Here is a 22,134-nt window from a genome sequence, read left to right on the forward strand (position 1 = left end):
TTAAGGTGTGGTTTACATCCATGTCTGTCCACTTATGATACAGTATGCACACATAGTCAGTTATAGCCACTCACCTTTAATTACTGAATTGCATTTACTTCATCAGTGACGGAGCTGTAATTTGCCATTATTTGAATACATTTGAACTGAAAACATTTGAAGGTCACTTTGTGAAATTCTCAGAGATGTTTTTTCATTATTGTGTAAGAAATCATCCTGACAGCAGCCCTTTCCACTACTCTCCAAAGCTTTCTGTGAATCATTTTATATTATTTAAATGAATTTGGATCATCTGTACTAATCGTCAACATCATCAGTCTCAAATTTGTTGCAGCTGATCTGTTTAAAGAATTTGGCTAGTTGCCTAGTTAGAAATTAGAGGGTGCATAATAGAGAAAGACATCTATTCTGTATTTTTATTTTTATAAATAAAGACATTTCAACAACAGTTTCATGCTACAAATTCACAGGATATAAAGTGATTGGTGCTCAAAATATCCCGCTGGGAACATTTATAGAGCCCCTGGCTGAGCGACATGAGTAAAGATCTTATACTTTACTTTTTATCTAAACCAACGAGAAAAAATGTGACAAATTCATTTCCTTTATACGAACAGTCATCGGAACAATTCAGCGTGCCCTCAAAACTATACGGACCAGTTTGAGTGTGGGACCTTTTCAGGAAATGCATCTCAGATGTCATCTGTTTGTTGTTTGAACCTGTAACATGGGCTTGTAGTCTGAGGGAGAGTTATGTTTAATTTAAAGTTTCTGCAGAAAAACAAAACGGTGAAATATGGAATCCCTATGCTTGTAAGTAACTTTTATGTGACGATATTTACGGAGACTAAGCAGTTTGAGCTAATATTTGCTAGCAGCTTAGCTGTTTTATGAATGCATAACCCCACCGTGGTGCGTGTAAATGACTTCTTTAACCAGTTCACTCCTAATATTGAAGTAAGATCTTGTATCTGGAACTTCATAATAGTATTAGTTGTTTTTTCGTTTTGTCTTAGTTATAGTTTAATTGCGTGTTAAAGCCCATTTTGGGCATTTCCGTTCTTTGCTGTAACGATAGTTATCTTTAATCGTGACTGTTTAACAGTATTTCAAACCGAATCCCAGGCTTTTATAGTTTCACTTTTTTAGGTATACAAATGTGAGTCGAAGCATCTTAAATGTTGTAGTGCTTGGTTTTGTTGACAGTTTTAGGAAGGAAGCTGTATTTGTTCAGGCCCATACAGTGGACTAAATCATTAAGGTTTTAGATAGTTAACAATTCTTGTTCTGTTTTGAAAGTCTTGAAAGCTACAGTGACTGTAGCATTTATTTTCTTATTTATTTATATCCACTTTAACGGGAAATACCTAAGTCATACCATAAAGTACTGTGCAAAGGTCTCGAACCATTCCTGGATTCTTTATATTTTGCCTCCAAGGAGCCAAACTTCTTGTTTTTCTTGAAAGTGGTCTTCAGGTTTTCTGAAGGTCTTTCAGATTTTTTCTTTGGACATCGACCGCCTTGTTCCCACTCATTTTCAGTCGAGTCCTTGTACTTGATCCTTTTAAGAGGAATGTTGTTGTTTTTTAAAGCCCCTTAACACTCACCTATTAATCATTCAAGCATATAAAAAGCCATCTAATCGAAAATATGATCCAAAGTATTAAACTAAAAACAAGCCTTTTTTTTTTTACTAGTGCCATGTCACAAAAAACATAGTTTTCCCCTTTTCTTTAGTTGAATCTATGAAAATGTCAAAGGTCCAGTAAACTTGAAAATTGGAAGACAAAAGAGTTCTCAGATCTGAAAATGCTCTACAGCCCATAAACAGTGTCCGAAAGTCATATCCTTATGCAATAAGGGAAATAATCAGTCAAGGACATGACAGATGACCTCACAGGTGCATTTCACCCTTCAGATCCATCTACTGTTCACCTCATCATAAATGGTGTCACTGGCTGTCAGGAAGCCATTCTTAAGGAAGGGAAACAAAGAGAAAAGCCTAAGGTATGCCAAATTACACAGGAGTCATCCTGAAAATCAGTGACAACAGGTCTGTTGCAGTAATGAATAGAAATCTTATTAAATTATTGGTTCAAACTGTCACCAATATGTGCAGAGGACCTCAGGAGACAGTTACAACAATCTGTTAAACATTGTAGAGGTCTGTCATGGTTTGGGACTTTAGTTCAGCCAGTGGTGTTGGAGATCTTCTCAAAACTGATGGAATTATGAACACAGAAAGTTATCATCAGATTTGATCCACCATGAGAAAGCACGTGATTGGCAACAGCTTCATTTTTTCTGCTTTATATACTGTATTTACATGTGTTTATTTCAATAAACTGCTTGCTGCTATTTACTGATTTACCTAGCAAAATATAACAAAGTGTGGAGTGCTTCCAGACTTTTGCACGGTGCTGTAGATGGCCACAATGCTTATAGTTCCATTCTCTTATATTTCTTATTTCAGTTGCTGGTAATTGGTGGTTCCTTTGGCTTGAGGGAGTTCACACAAATCCGGTATGATTCCCAGAAGATCAGAAAAAGGGTTTGTAGTTTGATTCCTTTTGTATTTTAAGAAGAAGAAAAAGGATTTGGTCAAGGTTTATTCAAAGTCAGTTAATTGTCAGTTACATTTAAACTCCTAGATCTTTATGGTTACATAAACTGTTAAGTGGGAAAATCCCTTCCTATACAATGTTATTAAGTGTGCAGTTAGCAGGTAAAATAATTTCTCTCTGTACAATACAGTAGACAGTGTGCAAGTTCTCCACCCAGTGGTTGGAACTGTAATTGCAGCAGATTTCCTCCCAAGTGTAAGGTGTCAAAACAAAACACACTTTGTCTCATTGTTAAGACTCCTGGATTGTTACAGATCAGTACAGTGTGGTCAAGTTTTAAGACATCTGAATTGAATACTTAGTCTACCCATCTTTTCAGACAAGCGGTAGAGTTGGTAGAAGAGCAAGCTGCAAGAACAAGCTCTAATAATACATTAAATTACAACCAATTCATTAAAATGATAAAAGGTTGGGCATTTATTAGAAGGCATTACAGTCTGATAAGCTGGCTGTGAGGGGAAGTAACTGTTTTGTGCTATTTTATTTTGACATACGTTGAAGCAGTACTAGCAGTACTAGACTGATGATGATGATGATGATGATGATCATCATCATCATCATCATGGTGGAGAAGGAGGAGGGCATTGGGCCCCTGGCACTGTGCCTGTGCAGCAACCCCCACACGTATCACTCTCTTCTGATTGGGCCTGCAGCAAAGAGAGTCTTGTTCTTCTCTCTCTGACACTGTGGAGTAAATGTTGAACTCTGCTGTGTGTGTGTTTGCATGTATAATTTAATGCATTGCATATCTAAAAAGTTGTATGCTCATGATTAAAACCACTCTTACTGTTTTTAGCTAGCCTGTTATCGGCCAGTTTCATTATTTTGTTCTCGCAGATAAGTGCTCACTTAAGTCAGTGAAACCACTCAGAGGAAGTCACTGTGTGATCCAATTTGCATCTTCACTTCAATGATTTGATTTAGCCTGGTGGCAGAGATGAACCTGAATGCCTTTTTTATTCCCTGTTCAGATTTTTGTGAACTTTCTTTATTTCTGGCATACCCAGTTTGTACCCAGTTTCAGCTGCTAACACCTCCACAGCGGGTACCTGACTAACTTAGGCAATTAATTCCCTGGTGTCAATGCTCTAGAATATTCTATATATTATTAATAGGCTGTAGTAATGTAGGTCTAATTATAAATCAATCATGGTGTTATGAAACTCATCAGTCAGCTGTGTAACTGCAGCATTATTGCTGTGAAATATTAGAACTCATTAAAAGTAATGATTCAGAATGGGATTCATTTCAGCCCTATTCTCAGGCAAAATCAATTTGAATTGCAAAGTCCTCATAGCTCGACTGGACTCAACTCTCTCTCCGATAACCTTCTTATATGTATATGTGTGTGTGTGTGCATGTGTGTGTATATGTAACTGAACTGGGTAATGTTGATGGCAATTCAAGGAGAGCAATTTGTACAGTAAAACAGGGTAAATTGGATCCTCCCTCTGGGTTTAGAGAGTTCTACACCGGTGAGACAGTGTAGAGTGTTTCTTACTTCTATTTATAGTCACAAGAAAAGTAGTTCACCTCTTCTGCATATGTCATCTTTTAAATAGCATAATACATAATATTTAATAACATTGTGGGAAATGAAATGGTGACCTCATTTGCAAGTTGCAACTGTACAAACCTTCTCTTACCTCATTTTAGTACTTTTAATTTCCTCTTAACAAACTATCTACAAATCAGTCATTCAAGCAAGGGGAGCCTTTGCATAATCTCTTTATTTCTTACTGCTGGAATTTTATTCTGTGACGCTGTGACAGCTAAGTAAACATTTTGTTTCCTCTCTTTTTTCCCCCATCCTGCAGTTGGATCCTTCACTGGAGGCTAAAGTGAACATCCAGAGGCAGCCGGTCATACTGGAAGAAGAGTATGAGGTAAGGGGAACAAGGCTGTGAGACTAGCAGTGGAGTAGATCAAAGACTCTGACTTGTGTAGTGTGTCTGCAAGAAAGCTGGGAGAGCAAAAATCGTGCTTTTAAGTGTCAAAATGCCTCACTGACAGAATTTTTGGTGCATTGTTAAAAAATTTAAGTACCAGGTTAATTTACAGGAAAGATTGACAAGATAGGGAAACCTGCTGTGATGTATGGTTCGGAGAAAGTGGCACAGACAAGACAGGAGCTGGAGGTGTGGCAGAGGAAGAGATGCAGAAAGTGAAGATTTGGATGTGGACATGATTGAAAATTAGTACATCAGAGGGGCAACTCAGATTGAGTGGCTTGGAGACAACGCTGACATTTGAGGATGGTGGATATATTAGACAAAAATGTTAAATATGGAGCTCAATAAGGCAAGAGGAGAGTTTGTGTGACAGAGGAGGATGTTAGCATAGGATGAGATGGAGGCAGATGATCCTCTTTTATATTTTTTGTTTGTTTTTTCATTCAAGGCATCTTGGAGTTTGACTCTGCCTCTTGTGGGTTTTTTGCTCTGCAGAGGCTAAAGGAGATGAATTTGGACGAATGGAAGAACATCCGTGGCCCTCGTCCCTGGGAGGACTCCAGGGAGTACCAGGAGCAGCAGCGCAGGAAGCTGAGCAATAAAGACTGAGACTGGAGGACATCAGGCTGAGCAGGCTGCACATTGACACACACACAAATACACACCGTGAACATTACAAGAATGAACTGTGGAGAGACCTGAGATTCAGTTATGGTAGTCTCTGCAGCTTCAGGGCCTGGACTCTTTTGTCTTTGCTTGTGCAGGAATTCAGACTTGGGGAATATACATTAATAGGCGATAATGGTTTCTTCTGGTTGTAACACGTTCACAGCTATTAGTCAGACTGATGTATCATCAGGACCATTTCTGCTGTTCACAGATAAATTCATGTGTTGTCCAATATTAAGTAATATTATTATTATTATTATTATTATTAATTTTCAGACATATTGCAGTCATAATACACATGCTGTCTCCATTGTTTTCAGCACGTGGAGCAGAGTAGGCTTCACACCTGAATACGTGGTGGTGCAGAGTCAAGCGGTGTTTTCTGATTTGCTGGGAAGTTGATAAACAATGACTTTATCATCATTTTTTTACTCCCAAAATACCAGCTTTGTGATTGGCTCAAGCTGTCCATTACTACTATTATTATGCTATAGAAGCAAAACTGGTGTTGTAATTTTAAAAAAAGTTGATACTTATAATTTTATGCACAAATATGAATCAGGTGTCACCTGTCTCAGCCAGCAGGTGGCCCATCTGTGTCCTGCTGCATCTTCCACAAAGAAAGGATTATATATCCATGTATGATTTACATGACTCAATAAATTATTGTTGTTTATCCACAGTGTTGCCTTCACTTTCATTTTGTTTTTGACAAAAGCCGGTGGATGTGGTGGGTCTTTGTTTACAATGGTATTGCATTGATTTACCAGTTGGAAGCATAAAGGAATAAATAAGAGAACAGTCCAGCCTTTCCTCGGGCTTTTTACTTCTCGACAGTAATCTGTTTTTCTGACAGTTATTACTTTGCACTGCAGTGGATTTATTGTGCTTATAATAGAAATAGTGTTACCTTTTTGCTTTTTTGGTCCTAAAAACAAAAGAACATGATATTTTCTGTATGCAACAATGGCTCTAGATTTTACGTTTAGGTAATGTGTGGGTGAGTGGCAGATAATGCATGTGCTGCCTCATCTCATTCAGCTGTGAAATGAGATCTAATGAATATTCTTCAGGTGCATGAAAATGTCTTGGGATACATTTTCCGCAATCCCTTTTTTACGTTCCTGACTTTTGAGCTGTTCTAATACAGAGTGTTCTTGGGCTCAGGAAACAAACAGCAGATCATACGTGAGGGTTATTTTTCCCATGCACAGGTTGTACAAAAATACATCTTGCTCAAAGTGCTGTTTTGTCATAGACTGTTTGAATGTGTGGCAAAGCGCCATGAAGTAGCAATCGCCTCTCATCCGCCAAACACCTCTGAATAACAAAGCGGAGTAATCAAGTGTTTGTAACAGGATTAGCGGATCACATCAAAGCTCTCGCGTCAGGCGGAGGGTTGATAAAAATGTCTGGTGTTTTGCGAAGAGGCTTCTAAAATTAGAATAGCCACATGTTGGTGCATTTGTAATCTTAGAGGTGAATCACACACTCGTGCTGGATGCTCCGCCGGGTGGCTCCAGGGCTGTTTTTGATTAGATGAATACTGTCTAGAAATAAGAACTACAGCGAGGATGCTGCTGTTTCTTTGGGACAGAAAAGATATTGAGTTTGATGATGCTCATTAAGCTTGGCCTCAATATACTGAGGGGTTAGCTGTGGTGGTGGAAAAAATATTATTATTTTCTTTATTAAATAACAGGAACATTTGAAAATGTGATACAATAAAAAATGACACATTCAAAGTCTAAGTAAAAGAAGCACTACAATCAGACTCTAACAAACAAATCAAACGGTTGTGGTAGAAAGGGAACTGGCAGTGTGTTTTTTCGTGATGCGGAAAAGTGCTCCATCAATTTTGACAAGATCATCAACATCACTGGATGAAATGCAGCCAAAAACCCTATAAATTCACAAAAAAGCAGCCAGTGTCCAAAGAAAAACTTTGAAAGACGTTAAGAGAACCTAGAAAACTATTACTCGTGATCATTTTTTTCCAAAAATAACGAAATATAAAATTAAAAATCTGGCTCCTAGAAAGCAAAGATATAAAGAAATGGGGGTAGCTCAAGATTTTTCCGTGGACATATTAAATATTTGTCAGCATGAACGTGGTTGATATTAACATGGTAACAAATGGATCACAGCATGATAGTATTAGCAGTTAGCTTCCTCACAGATGTCCTTTCATCACTGCAGACTTTTGGCGTCGGTCTCCTAAACACAGATTGCACCATGTCCTGGAAAAAACCAAAAATTAACAAGATTCTTGGACGAAGCGTAACACATGTCTAGGAAAGTGGGCCCTTCTCTTGCTAACAAGGAAATCTCTAGAAGACAAAATGATGTGTGAAATTAGGTGAGGTGGCTTTGCTTTCAGCTAAACATCCCACTCATTTAGCCGTTTCTTTATTTCCTCCACACTGTCCTACTTCACTGTACATTATATGGAAGTTATTTAGCTCAGTGTTTGGTGAACCGCGTAACCTTGTTAATTGTGTACGGCTCTACAGCCTCGCAGCTTTTCCACAGAGCCTACTTCAAGTGAGTCACGTGAAGAAGACTTAAGAGCGCTGAAGCAAAAGACATGTTACAGCTCTACAGTTCTACGATGAGGAGATATAGCGGGGGTGTAGTCATCAGAGGCCAAAATAGGTCAGCCTGGAAGGCCTTGCTATTGTAAGTGAGCTGCCAAGATGTGTTATGAGATGGAGCCCATATTTGAAAAACATACGCCCATTCACATGCACATCAATTTTTTATTAGAGAATGCAAGAAAATGCAATTAAATATTAAGTGGACAAGGCTAAACAAGGGGGAAATGAAATTCTATGTTTACCATGTTGTTTGATGAGAACTAATGAAGTTTGAGAAACAAGAATTGTGGAGTCGGTTGAGATTCTGGGCAATGTGACAACTGGGGCTCTCAAAATAATCTTGAGCATCTTCCAGTGGCCCTATTCAGCTCTGGGGCCCCTCAATCAGTCGATTCCCCCTTTAATTAGCAGCCCTGCAAGTCTGGTTTTTAATCTGCCAAATCATCACAGCTCTGATGTGGAAACGCTGCAGAAAAAGCGTTCTGCTCACAGTCCTTTTGGCCCTTGATGAATGAAAAATTCCCTCTCCGCAGATTCACTCACACACACCCCAGATGATGATTAATTACCACTGGTATTATCTCACGAGAAGACATTTTTCACAAGGATTGCAGACATGACTATTCACTTCAGTGAGAGAAATGCAGAATATAATATCTCATTTGTCATCATCGGGTGAATTCTCACACCAGACTGAAATCGCAACGTTTTGATATTTGTTACTTAATGCTAATCAGTGACAGCTTAACCAGCAGACTGTCACTTATATAGGGAATGGTTGTTTGATTAAAAATCATCACCAGAAAATTAAAAAGAAATACTGTGTCACTTTGATGACACAAAGTAAACACCGGAGATTCGATTCTTTCCAGGAACTGTATTTAATGTGATCTTTGACGTTAGCATCAATGCTGCTGTTTTAAAGCTGCAACAAGCAGAAAGTTTGAAATCTTTAAGTCACAGAGACTGACGTTCAGATTTTTGATGAGTTTGCTTTTTAGAGAACTCTATGATTTACAGGCATGGTAAATTTTTTTTTACATATCTGGACATAATAAAAAAATATCTAGTTCTCACCAGGTGTTAATATCTCAATATTATAAACAACAACACATATTACAGAGTGTTGTTATTTAGTAAAAAAAAAGCCAAGTACGCACCATGATCCACTTTTAGCAGCAATAATTTGCAGTAATAACTTTCTGTTCGATTTTATCGCTCTCACATCAATGTGGAGGAATTTTGCTTCGCTTTTGTTATTTCAATTCATTGAGATTTGCAGAAATTTGTTCATGCAAAACAAAGAACTGCACACATCTGTGTTGCACTCATTTGATTTCGGCACCATTTTCTCTGCAATAAGTTCAAAAAGGCCAGTTTAGTTAGTACTTGTGGAAACCCCTCCTGCATGCCTATGTCCCTTTTAGTAGGGTAGTCACTCGCTAACTGTCTATTGTCCTCTGTATTATAATTGACTGAGGATTTGAATATTCTTCCTGGCTGGGGGCAAAATAATTAACATCATGGAAGAACTTGTGCATATCATCACAGATACAAGGCTTTCTCTCTAATATATCAATATAGAGTTATATGTTTTAAAGAAACATTGATTTTTCTGTCTAAATTCAGTCATCTATCAGTTAAAATGTTAATAACTCAGTTATTAAACTTAAACTTAAACTTTGTTTCATGATGATGCCTGGTATTAGACTCCATTCAGTCAGTATCAGTTTGTAGTTTCAGGATTTTCTATGTTATATCTGTGAAATTTTATACATTAAAGGAAAATAACAGAGTTTTATCAAATATGAAAACGGTCTTTAGTTAGGGAGAGCCTTCATTACCCTTCTGAGTCTCAGAGAGATGCAGAAAATAGAGACTTTTACTACCTGGAGGAGGGGGAAGAGAGGAGGAAAAGTGAGTCGAGAAATGGCCCTTGTGCTTATTTTATTTAGGCCCGCTTTCTCTCTTTTTCTTTCATTTCTATAAATAGACAGACGCTTGGCAGCTGAGGGGGTAGTCCACGCAGAACAAATGCACCCCTTGGCTGTTTCACTTCATTCGCCACATAATGAGCCAGACGGAACACGCACAGATCGCCGCCGTCACTTCCACTCTCCCCGCGACCGAGGCAGGGGCCACATGTTGCCATGGAGATGTGGCCGTGGGGCACAGGGGCCCGGGCGATGTGACGCTAAGTCCCTCAGTCGAACTGACCTCTCCGCCTTGATCTGTGTCTCATCCGGTCTTCCTTCATATCGCCATCCTGTACTTTTGATGCTCCACCCTCCATCCTGTCCTTCTTTCTCTCTTTCATTCAGCACCATAAGGCACAAGGGAGACGAGTAGATGAATGTGGAGTCCAGTGTCCTACACTCGTCTTCTGTGCACCGTCCCTCTGATGTAATGGAGTCTGTGCGGGTATCCCTCACTCACCCATCTTCCCCTGCAAATGTATTCCGGACCAGTGAACCACTGAATGCTCAGCTCCAATAGCTGCAGCTGCGGAAGTGGCACTCTTCATAGACAGGCTACACTATGTGAGCAAATACTGAAGTAAAAGTGCATTTATCATATATTTGGGAAAGCTTAGTGGTTCCTCTCTATCTGCACTCAGTACAAATTTATGGACTGTCAGGTTTTTATTTGAGGAGAGGATTTATTGGTGCACAGTGGTAAAGCTTTTATTGCATTATAGAAAAAATAACCAGCTCGTCCTCTCAATTTGATTATGTGCATCCCCACCTAATCAAGCCAAAGCATGTATGTCTGGATGATGGGATAAAGGTGATGGTGTTTGGCTAGATGCCACAAAAAGAAGAAAAGATTTCTAGTGCAGTAGAGGTGTGAGCTGTTCTACCATATTAGGATTTTTCCTTCTGGGACTACAACATTGTGAGTATATTTATATGGCAGATATATTCAAACATTTGAGCAAATTCTTTAAAAAATGCAGCACATTTTGTACAGCAATCTACTGTTATTTGTAAGCATAGATGCAGAATAAAAATGCTGGTCGCCCTATGGTGTGATTTGTTCCCATTTTTTGAGCTGAATATATGAGAAATGCCAAAGATAACACTTTGCTGGGCATAAAATAGTATTTTGTTTTTTTCCCAGACAGCTATTAGCTGAAAACTCAGCATATCTCAGCAGGGTCCAGGGAACTAAAAGGTGGAGGACAAAGAAAAAGTGCCAGGCCTAAAAATTATCTACAGCAGATGAACTATGTCTTAAAGTCACATCGTTAAGAAAAACAAAATCAATCAATCAATCAATCAAACAAAAAACTGACAAAGGACATAGTAGAGGTTGATCTTCCCCTTTGGTTGATCCATCTACTGTTCACTGAAGCCTCATCTGAATCCTGGACCTCAGAGGTCTCAGTGGATGGTGGTAGCTCTCAAGAAACCAAGTGTGGAGAAAAAGCTGAGGTGTGCCAAATTACACAAGAACTTGACTGAAAATCTCAGACAGCAGGTCTTATGGAGTGATAAATCCAAATTCTAAATTTTTTGTTCAAGTCATCGTCATGCATGAAGAAGGTCAAAATTGGTGGAATTATGAACACAGAATAATACATTTAGATTGTAATCCACCATGCAATACTATCTGAAATAAACTAACTGTCAACTGACCTAATTTTTTCGTGGGGAATGATCCCAAACAAACTGCCAACGCAGTAAAAGTATGCCTGGATAGAAAAAACACACGGTAGAAGACGATCAGTCCTTGGTTGGACTCCCCAGAGCCTGGACCTCTAGATTATTGAAGCATGAGAGCTTTGAATTTACTTTAAGAAGCCTGGAAAACTATTCCTGAAGACTGGTTAAAGAAATTACATAAAAGCTTTCCTAAGAGAGTTCAGGCTGTGATACCAAAATCATACCACTTCCAGTCTTGTTACAATTGTACAAACTGTTTTTGCCTTATATACTGCATTCCCATGCATGTTCTGTGTTTCACTGCCCTTGCTTCTCATTTTAATTGCAAAATATTAAAAAAAGAAAAAAAGTGGTGGCACAAGACTTTTGCACAGTTCTGTATAAGAACAGCAGACCGTTATGTTGAGTCTCCTTTGCTGGGAGTATAAACTGCCTCTAAAATAAATGCAGCCTCTCTTGAGTTTACTGTGTCTTGACAAAATAATGAGCGATGATTGAATCATAATTTTTCTGTTTCAGGCTACAATGTGCATCTGAGCTTCAACGCCAAATTAAATTTGCTGTAAAGTTTTCCTGTGTGATGAGGTCATAAGACACAAGTAAAACCAAGATTTTGCCTTTAAACTGTATTTATTGTTCTCTAATTCTTCAGAATTAGATGATAGATCTTCTTCTGATGCATCATGGGTGGTGGTAGTGTGTGTCAGCTCATCTCAAGGATAGAAGGGGCTGATGTGGTCACAGGTTTCTCAGGACATTACAAATGCTACAATCAAATGTCTACATGGTAGATAACACTAAAACTAATGTATAATGCCAGACAGCCAAGACCAAAGACCCTTCAGCCTAGCCATATTTTGATTTAAGTCGCACTCCATGCATCTTTTAAGTCTTCAGAGTGACTGCCATCCCTGAGATCCTGATGCAAGGTGACTCTTTACCTTTCCTGTTTCACAGGTTCACCGTTCATTACCGCCTGTTGTAAGTGGATGTCGCCTAGGGGGTGATGTTGATGTTAACTTTCCCGATGACCGCTCCCTCCTGTTTCTCTCACTGGTCCCTCCCACAGTGCCTTTGCCTGGGTGGGCAAAGTTGTTGCATCTCAATCCTACAAATTATCAGCAAGTGCCGAGTGCAGCACAGAGAGAGAGAGAGAGTGAAATTACGAATCAGAAAATGCAAGTGCAGCACTATTCTCTCCTGCTATGCTGTTTTATTCCCCACTGCTGCTGGTGCTCCTGCGTGGTGTGGCATGCCGTTGTCAAGCTTCTTGTGGTAAAACGGTGAAGAGAGAAATTAGCAAGGAGGAGCTGGAGAAAAGTTGCCTTATTCTGAGAATTCATGTCAGCAGTCAGTTTTCAGAGCTAAGACCATCAAGCCACCCTCCCCCTTGTAAGTGCTGCTCCTCTCAGTGGGTAGCACAAGCAGGCCTGGTGTGTTGATTACAAGTATAATCCATTAATCATCACTAAATGCATGGAGGACTTTGATGAGAGAGGCAAGAGCAGGCATTGAATTCCAATCATGTGACGCATGCTGGGTGCAGGTACACTTAAGCACCACCAGTATGTCCAGTGTATTCTCGGCCTCCACCCTTTTCCCTGCAGATAAGAAAACTTCATTAAAAATCCGACTGTAGTCTCCATACTAATTACAGCATTGCATGTAGAGGAGTGGAGGATGGAGGAGTGCTAGTGGTTTGGACTACCTGGACAGATTGGCTCATCATAGCACCCCTGCCCCTCTTTACCTCCGCATTCTTCACACACAGACGCATGCACACAAAAACACAGTCTGTCCATTTGGGGAGTGATTGTTTTTGAATTTCAGACTTGAATTCAACAAGCATGGAAATCTGAAGAGGCTAATGAGATTCTGTACCACAGTGCCGGACTATGTAATTAAAATCGGATCCAATTGATTTTTCCTGCTTTGCATACAGGCTCCGTCCCAACAGAGAGGGACTCGGCATGCTGCAGTAAGAGTCTATCCTTGTTGTTTCTAGACAGGGGAATAATTATTCATTATTGATTAACTGCTAATTATTTTAAAAGACTTAAATACCGGAATTAATTTTACATACAGTTTGGTTTGCTCTGGGAGTTTAAGGATTTTTCCCCCCTTCCTCACAGTGCCTCAGGCCTGTATGACGCTATAATTAGAGGTGGTGGCGGTGTCAACATCCTCCTGCTTTGCTCCCGTCTCTACTCTTCGTCTGTCTCGTCAGCAGGGTGATTGTGCTGCATCAAGGACTGTGTGCCCAGCGAAGCTTTTATTGACTAGTAATGCATATAACTGGAGATGGAGATCATCGGGTTGTGCAATGCAACTGAACAATGGGCACAACAACACAGAAGAGCTGATGAGAGATCATTGAGAATGTGTTCAGCAGGACCACCAAGTGATCCCTTGTCCATGGTAACCATATTCAAATAACTTGAATGAGTTTCCTTTTATGAAAGAATTGTATGAATTAGTACTCATTTATGATGTTATATATGTTTTAATTTTTCTAATTCCTTGGTGATTTGATACATTTATAAACACATGCATCCAATATAAGTACAAAGATGCTATAAAAGCTTTTTTTGCCCTGTTGTTTTGTTACTTATAATTAACTTACACCTTTTGTGCCCTGACACATTCAGTATGTTTGAATGTACTCCATCTGATTTTCTCAGGATCATTAAAAGAATATATCCTATTCTAATGTTACACCTCTAAAGGCAGCCTTTATCCCTAATGCTGATACTAATTAGGGTGGTAAATGGAAATGGAATAGTAATTATATTATACTATTTTCTACTCTTACTGATCACTCAAAGTGCTTTCTGCTTAGTGAATGACCTGCTCTGCCTCCTGAGCCACAGCCACCTGGATATAATTTGTATGTTGACAACTTGCAAGTGTTCTTCTTGTGTGATTGATTGTACCGCTGCCTGATGACAATATAATGCATCAAATGTGGGTTTAACTAGCAGGAACGACAGATTGTGGCGCCATCAATTTATTGCTTATTTTTCAGGGACTTCTGTATTATAAACGTCCAACAAAGACTCTTATGAAAAAGCTTCTGTCGCCTGACGTGAAACATAATAAATAACAACAAGAAGCACCAAGTCATCACTGAACGTGCAGTTCATCCAATGGCCACTTGAGGCTTGTTTTTTTATAGATACCCATGCTAAAAACGCCCACGAGAATTAAGAAGACACAGACAGCTTCAAAAAAGTATTGTATTTTAGATCTCACACGTTTTATTTGTGTTAATGAATATTTGCCACTTCGGACACAGGTGTCTGTAGGCAACAGATGGCTGCTAAACTGAGTCACTGAATTGGACCTATTGACAGAGATGAAGGTGTTGGTTACTTTTGGTGCAAATTTTAATGTCATTATTTCACAAATCATAATTAACTGTACTAAGGGAGCTCGAGGAGGTGGTCAGGAAGAAGGAGGTCTTGACGTCTCTGTGTAAACTGCTGCCTCCACGACCCGGACTTAGATAGTTGGTAGAAGATGGATTGATGTCCACCACTCCAAGTCCACCTCTGAGTGACTCCAAAACAACAGAATGAAGGTTTTGAAGTGGCCTGGTCAAAGTCTGGAATAAATCATATTGAGATGCTTTGGAATGACCTTAAAAAGCCTGTAATGCTAGAGAGGCCCTCCAGTGTGGCTGATTTAAAACAATTATGGAATAATTGTTATTTAATAGTAATAATAATAATAATAATACTGGGCCAAAATTCCTCCACAGCAGTAAGAAAGAGTCTGTGTCAGTTATAGAAAACACTTGATTGCCGTTCTTGCTGCCATGGCTCTAACGAATGGTTCTAACTGCCTGAGTAAGGACACCTGTCACTCAACACAGACATCTGACTGACTCAGTCCTTCTGGTGGAAGACTTATAAAACTAATTCCCCTCACCCCACAACTTTTCTGAATGATGTAGAGGTAGCCATTTTTAACATGATAATCCAGGAGGATTGACTCCCTTTTGCAGGCAGCCTCTAGTGGCACCTAGGGGAACTGCCATTTTTGTCACTTGCCCTGCTTGGATTCAGCTGTAGCTTCTACTAACCAAGCTGGGAAGCATTGGCTGATAACTTCGTCTTTGAGATCAGCCATCATGACATAACAAAGTAAGTTAAGAGTCCGTCTTTGTGTGAGTAAAACACGTGTGCTGATGTGTTGGGCCTTTAATATTTGCTGGTATTTTAAGTTGGCTCTTTAAGTGCACGCCTACAGCCATTGTAGGTTATATAATAATGCTCATAAGATGGAAAGAAATTGTTAAGATTAGTCCATCATATCATATACACGTATCCAGCGTATCCGCGCGTTATTTCTATTGTATCTGTGGGATGTGGCCAGCCAGAGTAATTTTCCTCTCGCTTCTGTGGCATATTGAATTTGCTAGAGTTAACAAATGGTCTAAAGAACTACAAAATAAAAAGAAAAACAAACAGGAAAAAACAGCAATCAGTTTTTGTGTCAAAACCTTTGTGATCTCCTACCTCTCGATTATCCCCTTCCTCTCATTCTTAGCAGCAGCGGACTGTGGGTCTGGAAGAGATTCGCGGTTTGTGTTGCAGGTTTCTTCTCTCAGCTGATGGTGACGTAGTTGCGCGCCTAACCGAGTCTGTCTGTGTGACTTTTAGAAATGGGGGGCGGAGGGCTGTAGGGCGCAACCATTTCACATCATCGTCGCGTGAGAGTGGTTCTAATATTGATAACTATACAAATTTTTAAAATATTACTCACGCGAGGACGGCACACTCATCTCCACCTTTTATTGCAAGCTGCAGAAACTGACTTTGAGGGGAGCGCACAGGAGACACACCGCGGTCATTCCGATGGTGCGCCAAGTCCAGCAGAGAGCCCTGACAACTCAGAGAGCTGGATGCACAGCTGAGCTTTCCATGAACACACGATGTCACATCTGTAGCGAAGACAGCAGGCGGGGAGCTTTACGCCAGTGTCTCTAACAGCCACATCACAGATTTCTTGCGCTATCGCAGCCGAGAGAGAGGAGGAGGAGGAGAGCGCTGATTCACGGCTTGCAGGAGGAGGGAGAGCCGTGCGGACAGGCTAAGAGGATCCATCTCCACCAAGGCTGCAACCTTAAAATACTGACCACCCCCCTCCTCCTCCTCCTCCTCCCTTGTCACTGACAGCTTTGCGACCCGGTCAATCCGTCAGACGGGGAGGATCTGGGCAGGAGGGCGCCAAGGCAGGAGAAGACCAAAGGCGATCACCTCTGGCCAGTTTGATCCAATCGCCAATCTCGAGCAGGCTGGAGACCGAGACAGCGGCATCACTGGGGGATTTTGGTCCGAGGAGCACGTTAGACTAAAGAGATCCAAACAGCGAGGTTATTTTGAGACTGTTGGCAGGCTGATCTGCGCGGTAAAACAATAATAAAGGGGGCGGACAGGAGCTATTTCGCAGTCGCTAAACTCCCCGGAATACAAATCCAGGTAGGTTACAATGAATAAGGCATGATTCAAACTCGCAGGTATGTCTATAGAACCTAGTCTTCGTGACATGGAGGGCAACTTGGTATGACACAAAGACAGAATTTTAAATATAATATGCTGCTGAACACGAATCACATTAGATGCGTTTTAAGATGCAAAAACAGGCGATAGCTGGATGCGGTCTGTCACTCCGGAGCGCTTCATGCTGCCCAGGCTTTAACCTGTCTGTCCGCTCACACTGCTCCTCGTGATTGTGCAGATATGATCCATTGCAACGGACTGAAATGGATTCGTGATACACTCTAATGGGTGTGCCATTAAAATAATTGGCGTCTGGCAACGCAACTGAAGGATACCGGTTGTTACAGCTTGCCGAGCTCATCATTGCTGGTGATTGGCTGAACAGCTGGACTTCGAGTTTCACGTATGTGCTTTTATGTTTACGTTTATATCCCGGATTCTCCTGTACGCTGTGTCTCAATTTGGAGTTAATATCTGAAGACCAGTGTCTCCTAGACATGTGCAGCCCAGGCCTGCATGCACACTTTAAGTTAAACGGCGGGCCTATAGTCTCTCCAGCAGGGATTCCCCCCTCAGGTAGTACTGACACTGGTACGGAGAGCGAAACGGCCTTCTGATGATTAATCAGCAACAGCTGAGGCTCCCTGTCTGCTGAGTCCATGTTTCACGGATCTCAGATAGCCTCCTTAAACAAGACCCCTCTTCCCAAAATAGAGAAAGAGCAACTGTCTCGTCCATAATGCTATCTGCATCTGTCAGGACATATAGAAGGGGGTGCACAGTGATTACTATATGATGCACATGATAAGAAAATGTGCATTTCTCTGTTAAACCCCGCGTGGTATACTTGGACACTTTTTTTAAAACAGTTTTATAATCCACAAATTGTTTACTAAAAAACGGATTTGACATCTAAGAAAAAGCTCAAAATAAAACTAACAAATATATTCTGTTCAATTTAAGGAAAACAACAAATTGACATTTTTAGAAGCTTTAACAAGAAGAACAAAAAACACTGAAATGATGATTTTGTGCAACACTGGCCTGTGTGCTGATTAACTGGAGGCTCCCCATTGATAATAAATATCTGTAACACTTTCAGTTCATGCTTTAGGCAATTTTTGCTAAAGGTTGTTGCTAAAAGTTGACAGGACTGCCTAATTTTAGCAAAATGAAATCAGTTTTAGGCTATGCTGTTGTTGTCCTTTGATAGTAGTCTCTGTTTGGTTTTCGGTCCTGTAGGTTTCATCTTAAAATCTCCTCAAAATGAAGCCAACAATCTGTTTGCATTTAATCTGCAGTAGCAACAATAGGATGACTCGATATTTGTTGTTAATTATCTAGATCAGTGCCTCGTCTATTAAATGTGTTTGGCATATGTAGATCAGACGTTTGGATTTTTCACCATCAAGTTAAATTATATACATACACAAAGAACTCTGCATATTCAGAATATCACTTGAACTTCATTTTCTTGAAGTAAAAAGTGTTTCAAAGTTGTGTGAATGGAGTTGAAATGTTTTCACTCTTAACTGTTTGTGGTTGAAGAGGTCACTGTTGGATTTAATTGGAAAACGTCAAATCTGATCTTTAGCCTTAATTTAGAAATGTCACTTGTGATGTGGTTTCCTATGCTAATGTCCAGCATATGTTAATAACTTGGTCTTATCTGTTCATTTTTAGCACATTTTCGGGAGCTGCTGAACGGCCTCGATTAAATGCCCCTGCGTTCACAATGCAAAATACAATCCTTAAAACAGTAATTAGTATGCAAATTGTTCTGTGTAGCTCCTAATTTAGGGGTCACGGTTCTAATGGTGATGCACGTAGAGTAATGGGATGGTTAAATCTCCACTGCCTAACAGCACCCGAATGCAATTTGTGTGAAGATAGAAAATCAATATTTCAAAAACAAAATCCTCGCGGGGTCATACACCTGAACAGTCTCTCTGAGTGCTTAATGTAATTACTGTAATGAACTTTACTTTATTCCTTAAGATTATGTACTTTTGTGTCTTCGGTTAGTCAGTCAGTGAGTCAATCAATCAGCTCCTCGCTTTTAGGGCTGCAAATGCGAGGAAGGAATTTTTACATGCATAAGGAATGACTGTGCCCTTAAAATGGCAAAATCTACAGCTTAGAAAAGTACAAGTGTTTATTATTTGTCTTTTGGGAGGCATGAAAATGAGCACGACTGTGGTTTACAGCTGAAATATTTTTTCCGAGCATGATTTTATTCAGCTTGTGAAATTTATAAGTCTAATGGGATAAGACAGGAGGCAGTTACCAAGCAATTGACTCTCTGTGTCCAGTGTCACTGTATGGCATTATATCTTTAAAACCTCTCTGTCAGCCTGGTAGTTTGCTCTTGGATTCGTGGGTATTTGGCTTGTTTGCCATTTTGTTTTACCTCTGTTTATCCAAGGCAGAGTGACTGAACACATTTGAGTGTTTTTCATCACTCCCCTTCCACACACATTACACTTGGAGGCACAAGAGTGCCGCTGCCTCAATTAAAGCTGCAGGAAATGACAGCAAAGTGTTAAAATCGTAGGGGATCACAGCTCATTGGAAGCAGCTAGAATCAATAATTTTATATTAACTGCAATGAATGAAAGGCGTCATTTGTAGCGATAAATCAACAGCAAATTATCAGTTAACTCTGCAGGGCCCGTCTGTTCTTGCTTTGGTCCATCCATCTGTCTTCTTCTGCTTATCCAATTCAAGGTCATAGTGGGGCTGGAGACTCACACCAGCTGTCACAAGCTGAGAGGTCGGGTACACCCTGGACAGGTCGCCAATTTGTCGTGGGGCCAACAACCATTCACACTCATAACCACGGCCAATTTAGAATCACCAGTTAACCTCTGGCCTTGCAAAGAAGCCAGAGTACCCGGTGAGAACCCAGACAGGCCTGGCTAGTACAATCAAACTCCACACAGAAAGGCAAGGACCTTCTTGCTGTGAGGCGACAGTGCTAATCATCACACCAGCGTTTTACCCCTTTTTTGTTGATCTGGTTTTATCGTTTTGAAAGTGTTGAAAATTACCCCATAAGAGCGGTGTAATCTGCACAGCTCTTGCAGTGTAATTTTCAGCTGATTTGAGCGAAAAAGCTCCGAGAACCAGCTGCGCTCTACCTGTTCAGCACAACACTGGAGATAAACAGCGATGATATATAATGCAGCATTTAGCAGCTAATATATTTCCCACAGGAGTTATTACAGTAATAAGTTGGACAGGCAATGTACTTTTTAAATTCATGACCTGATTTTGAGTTGACACAATAGAAGATGATACACAGTAAAAACAGTGTGCGGATTTCAAATTATTTAAAGTCTGTTAACTGAAAATAATACAAAGACGGAGTATCAAATGCTGAAACTCTATCGTTATTTCTTTCTAAAAAATATGTGCTTAGGGCAAATTTGAGCAAGCAGCACATTTAAAAAATAGATTGCAGAAGTGCAACAAAAGACTGTCACACCTGGTGGAACATTTCACAACAAAGCAGGTTAATAGGTAACAAGACAAGGTATAAAAAGCATCCCAGAGAGCCTGAGCGTTTAAGAGGTAAAGATGAGTGGGCTTCATCTCTCTGTGAAAGACTGCATAGCCAAATGGAAAGGACTTTTCGGGGATTTAATCTCAGAAAGTATATAAAATCATTAAAAAAAAAAACCAGGAAATCTGGTGACATCTAAAAGGCTAAAAACTGTTTTGGGAATCTGAAACAAGTTGTCTTTGTGAGGTTTGAATTTACATTTGCAAAGGGGTCTAATAGCAGGGCAGGGTATAGCAGCAGCCAGGCTTTGTGGTATTTGACAAAGAATGACAGTTTAACAAGTACAGAATCATTTAATTTAACAAAAGTCACAGAATCCTTAAAAATTTCTATTGCAAAACAAAGTGGACTTGATTTTTGGGATTTCGGATGGCGCGTCTTTAAAAACAGCCAACGTTCTGTTGTGGAAATCACCAAAAAGCAGCGCCAATGAACACAGTTCATCACTGCATCACAAATACAAGTTAAAACTCTTTCACTGAAAGAGAAAAACATGCATAAACATTTTCCAGAAATGCTTCCGCTGTGTGCAAAGGTTAAATATGGTCTGGTCAGAGAGATTTTGAATTTGACATCTTTATCAGGGGAAGCTTTGACTGTTTTAGCAGCGCAAAAGCACACCGTGCATGCATTACAACAGCATGGCCCCACTGTAAAAGGCCAGGTGTGAAACTCACCTGGCCTGTCTGTGCCTGTTCCTAAAGCATACACAGTGTTATTAAAAGTAGAGGTAATGCAACATAATGAATATGTCCCTTAAAACTTTTTAATTTGTTTTTGGTATAACCGTTCATTCAAATCAGCTTTTATTTCTTTATGGAAACAGCAGTGTGAATTAATTATTGCCATTCCCAACATGTATCATGCAGAGAGGCTGACCCTGTAATCTTAAATCCTGTGTGCCTCATTGCAGTTTTTACCCCTCCACCCCAGCTTGTCACCATGCAATAAAAAGACAAGGAGAAGCTAGCAGCTCAGCAGTACTGCTCTTGATTTTAAAGCAGGAAGAAGCATCTCCTTAAGCCTTTCTCAGTGGCTTCAGCAGCACTTTAATACCTGCTTGTCAGTTTGACCATTTTCACATTTTTAAATTAAATGGTTAGTACGTGTTATTAGAGATTTATAGCACTAACAAGGGGAATGCACACATATTTTATTTAATTCCCCCCCAAGTTTACTCTCATCAGTGTCCAGGTCCAAACAAAGGCAAAAACCTGAGTTTTTAAATTCAAATTTTCTCTCGCTAAGTTATAACTTTGCCACTCAATTATTCTCCTGTTGGTTTTGTTTGTGCTCGGCGCTGTTGGTTCTCCCAGGGATTGCATTGCTGGCTCCAATCCATATAAATGGCTCTGCTGATTCAGTTAAATTTAAGTTCCTTGTCTCCAGCTTCTGCTGCCGTTTGCTGTCATCCCATTTTCTATCCTCCAGATCAGTGTGCTGTGCTGCAATCAACGTCTTTTTTTTTTTTTAACATTAACATCAGAGGATTGTTACATCGAGCTGAGATTGCCTCTGTATCACCTCTAAAAAGACTCATCTCTGTGGATGTTATTGA

General features: G+C 40.0%; 2 protein-coding genes and 1 long non-coding RNA gene across 4 annotated transcripts in view; 2 read left to right on the forward strand and 1 right to left on the reverse strand.

Moving 5' to 3' along the window:
* The first annotated feature begins 665 nt into the window (after window positions 1-665).
* On the forward strand, window positions 666-5,925 carry cox16 (cytochrome c oxidase assembly factor COX16). The gene is made up of 4 exons (XM_006798580.3): window positions 666-813; window positions 2,474-2,551; window positions 4,442-4,510; window positions 5,072-5,925. Exons 1-4 carry the CDS (start codon window positions 754-756, stop codon window positions 5,183-5,185), a joined length of 321 nt encoding a protein of 106 aa, XP_006798643.1. The 5' UTR covers window positions 666-753; the 3' UTR covers window positions 5,186-5,925.
* An 8,816-nt stretch (window positions 5,926-14,741) lies between these two features.
* Window positions 14,742-16,655, reverse strand: LOC118454778 (uncharacterized). Its single transcript, XR_004843893.2, has 2 exons — window positions 16,028-16,655; window positions 14,742-15,111 (listed from the first exon to the last, which is right to left on the reverse strand). It is a non-coding gene; the product is annotated as an uncharacterized LOC118454778 (long non-coding RNA).
* The window catches only part of slc8a3 (solute carrier family 8 member 3), a 126,266-nt gene continuing 120,304 nt past the window's right edge, over window positions 16,173-22,134 (forward strand). For both annotated transcript variants that reach the window (XM_035911137.2, XM_087832979.1), the window contains exon 1: window positions 16,173-16,990. The gene's annotated coding sequence lies outside the window, so the exon portion shown is untranslated. The remainder of the gene's footprint in view (window positions 16,991-22,134) is intronic.

Source organism: Neolamprologus brichardi, chromosome 19 (genome assembly GCF_056152115.1).
Source record: "Neolamprologus brichardi isolate AB-2024 chromosome 19, ASM5615211v1, whole genome shotgun sequence".
Lineage (NCBI taxonomy): Eukaryota > Metazoa > Chordata > Actinopteri > Cichliformes > Cichlidae > Neolamprologus > Neolamprologus brichardi.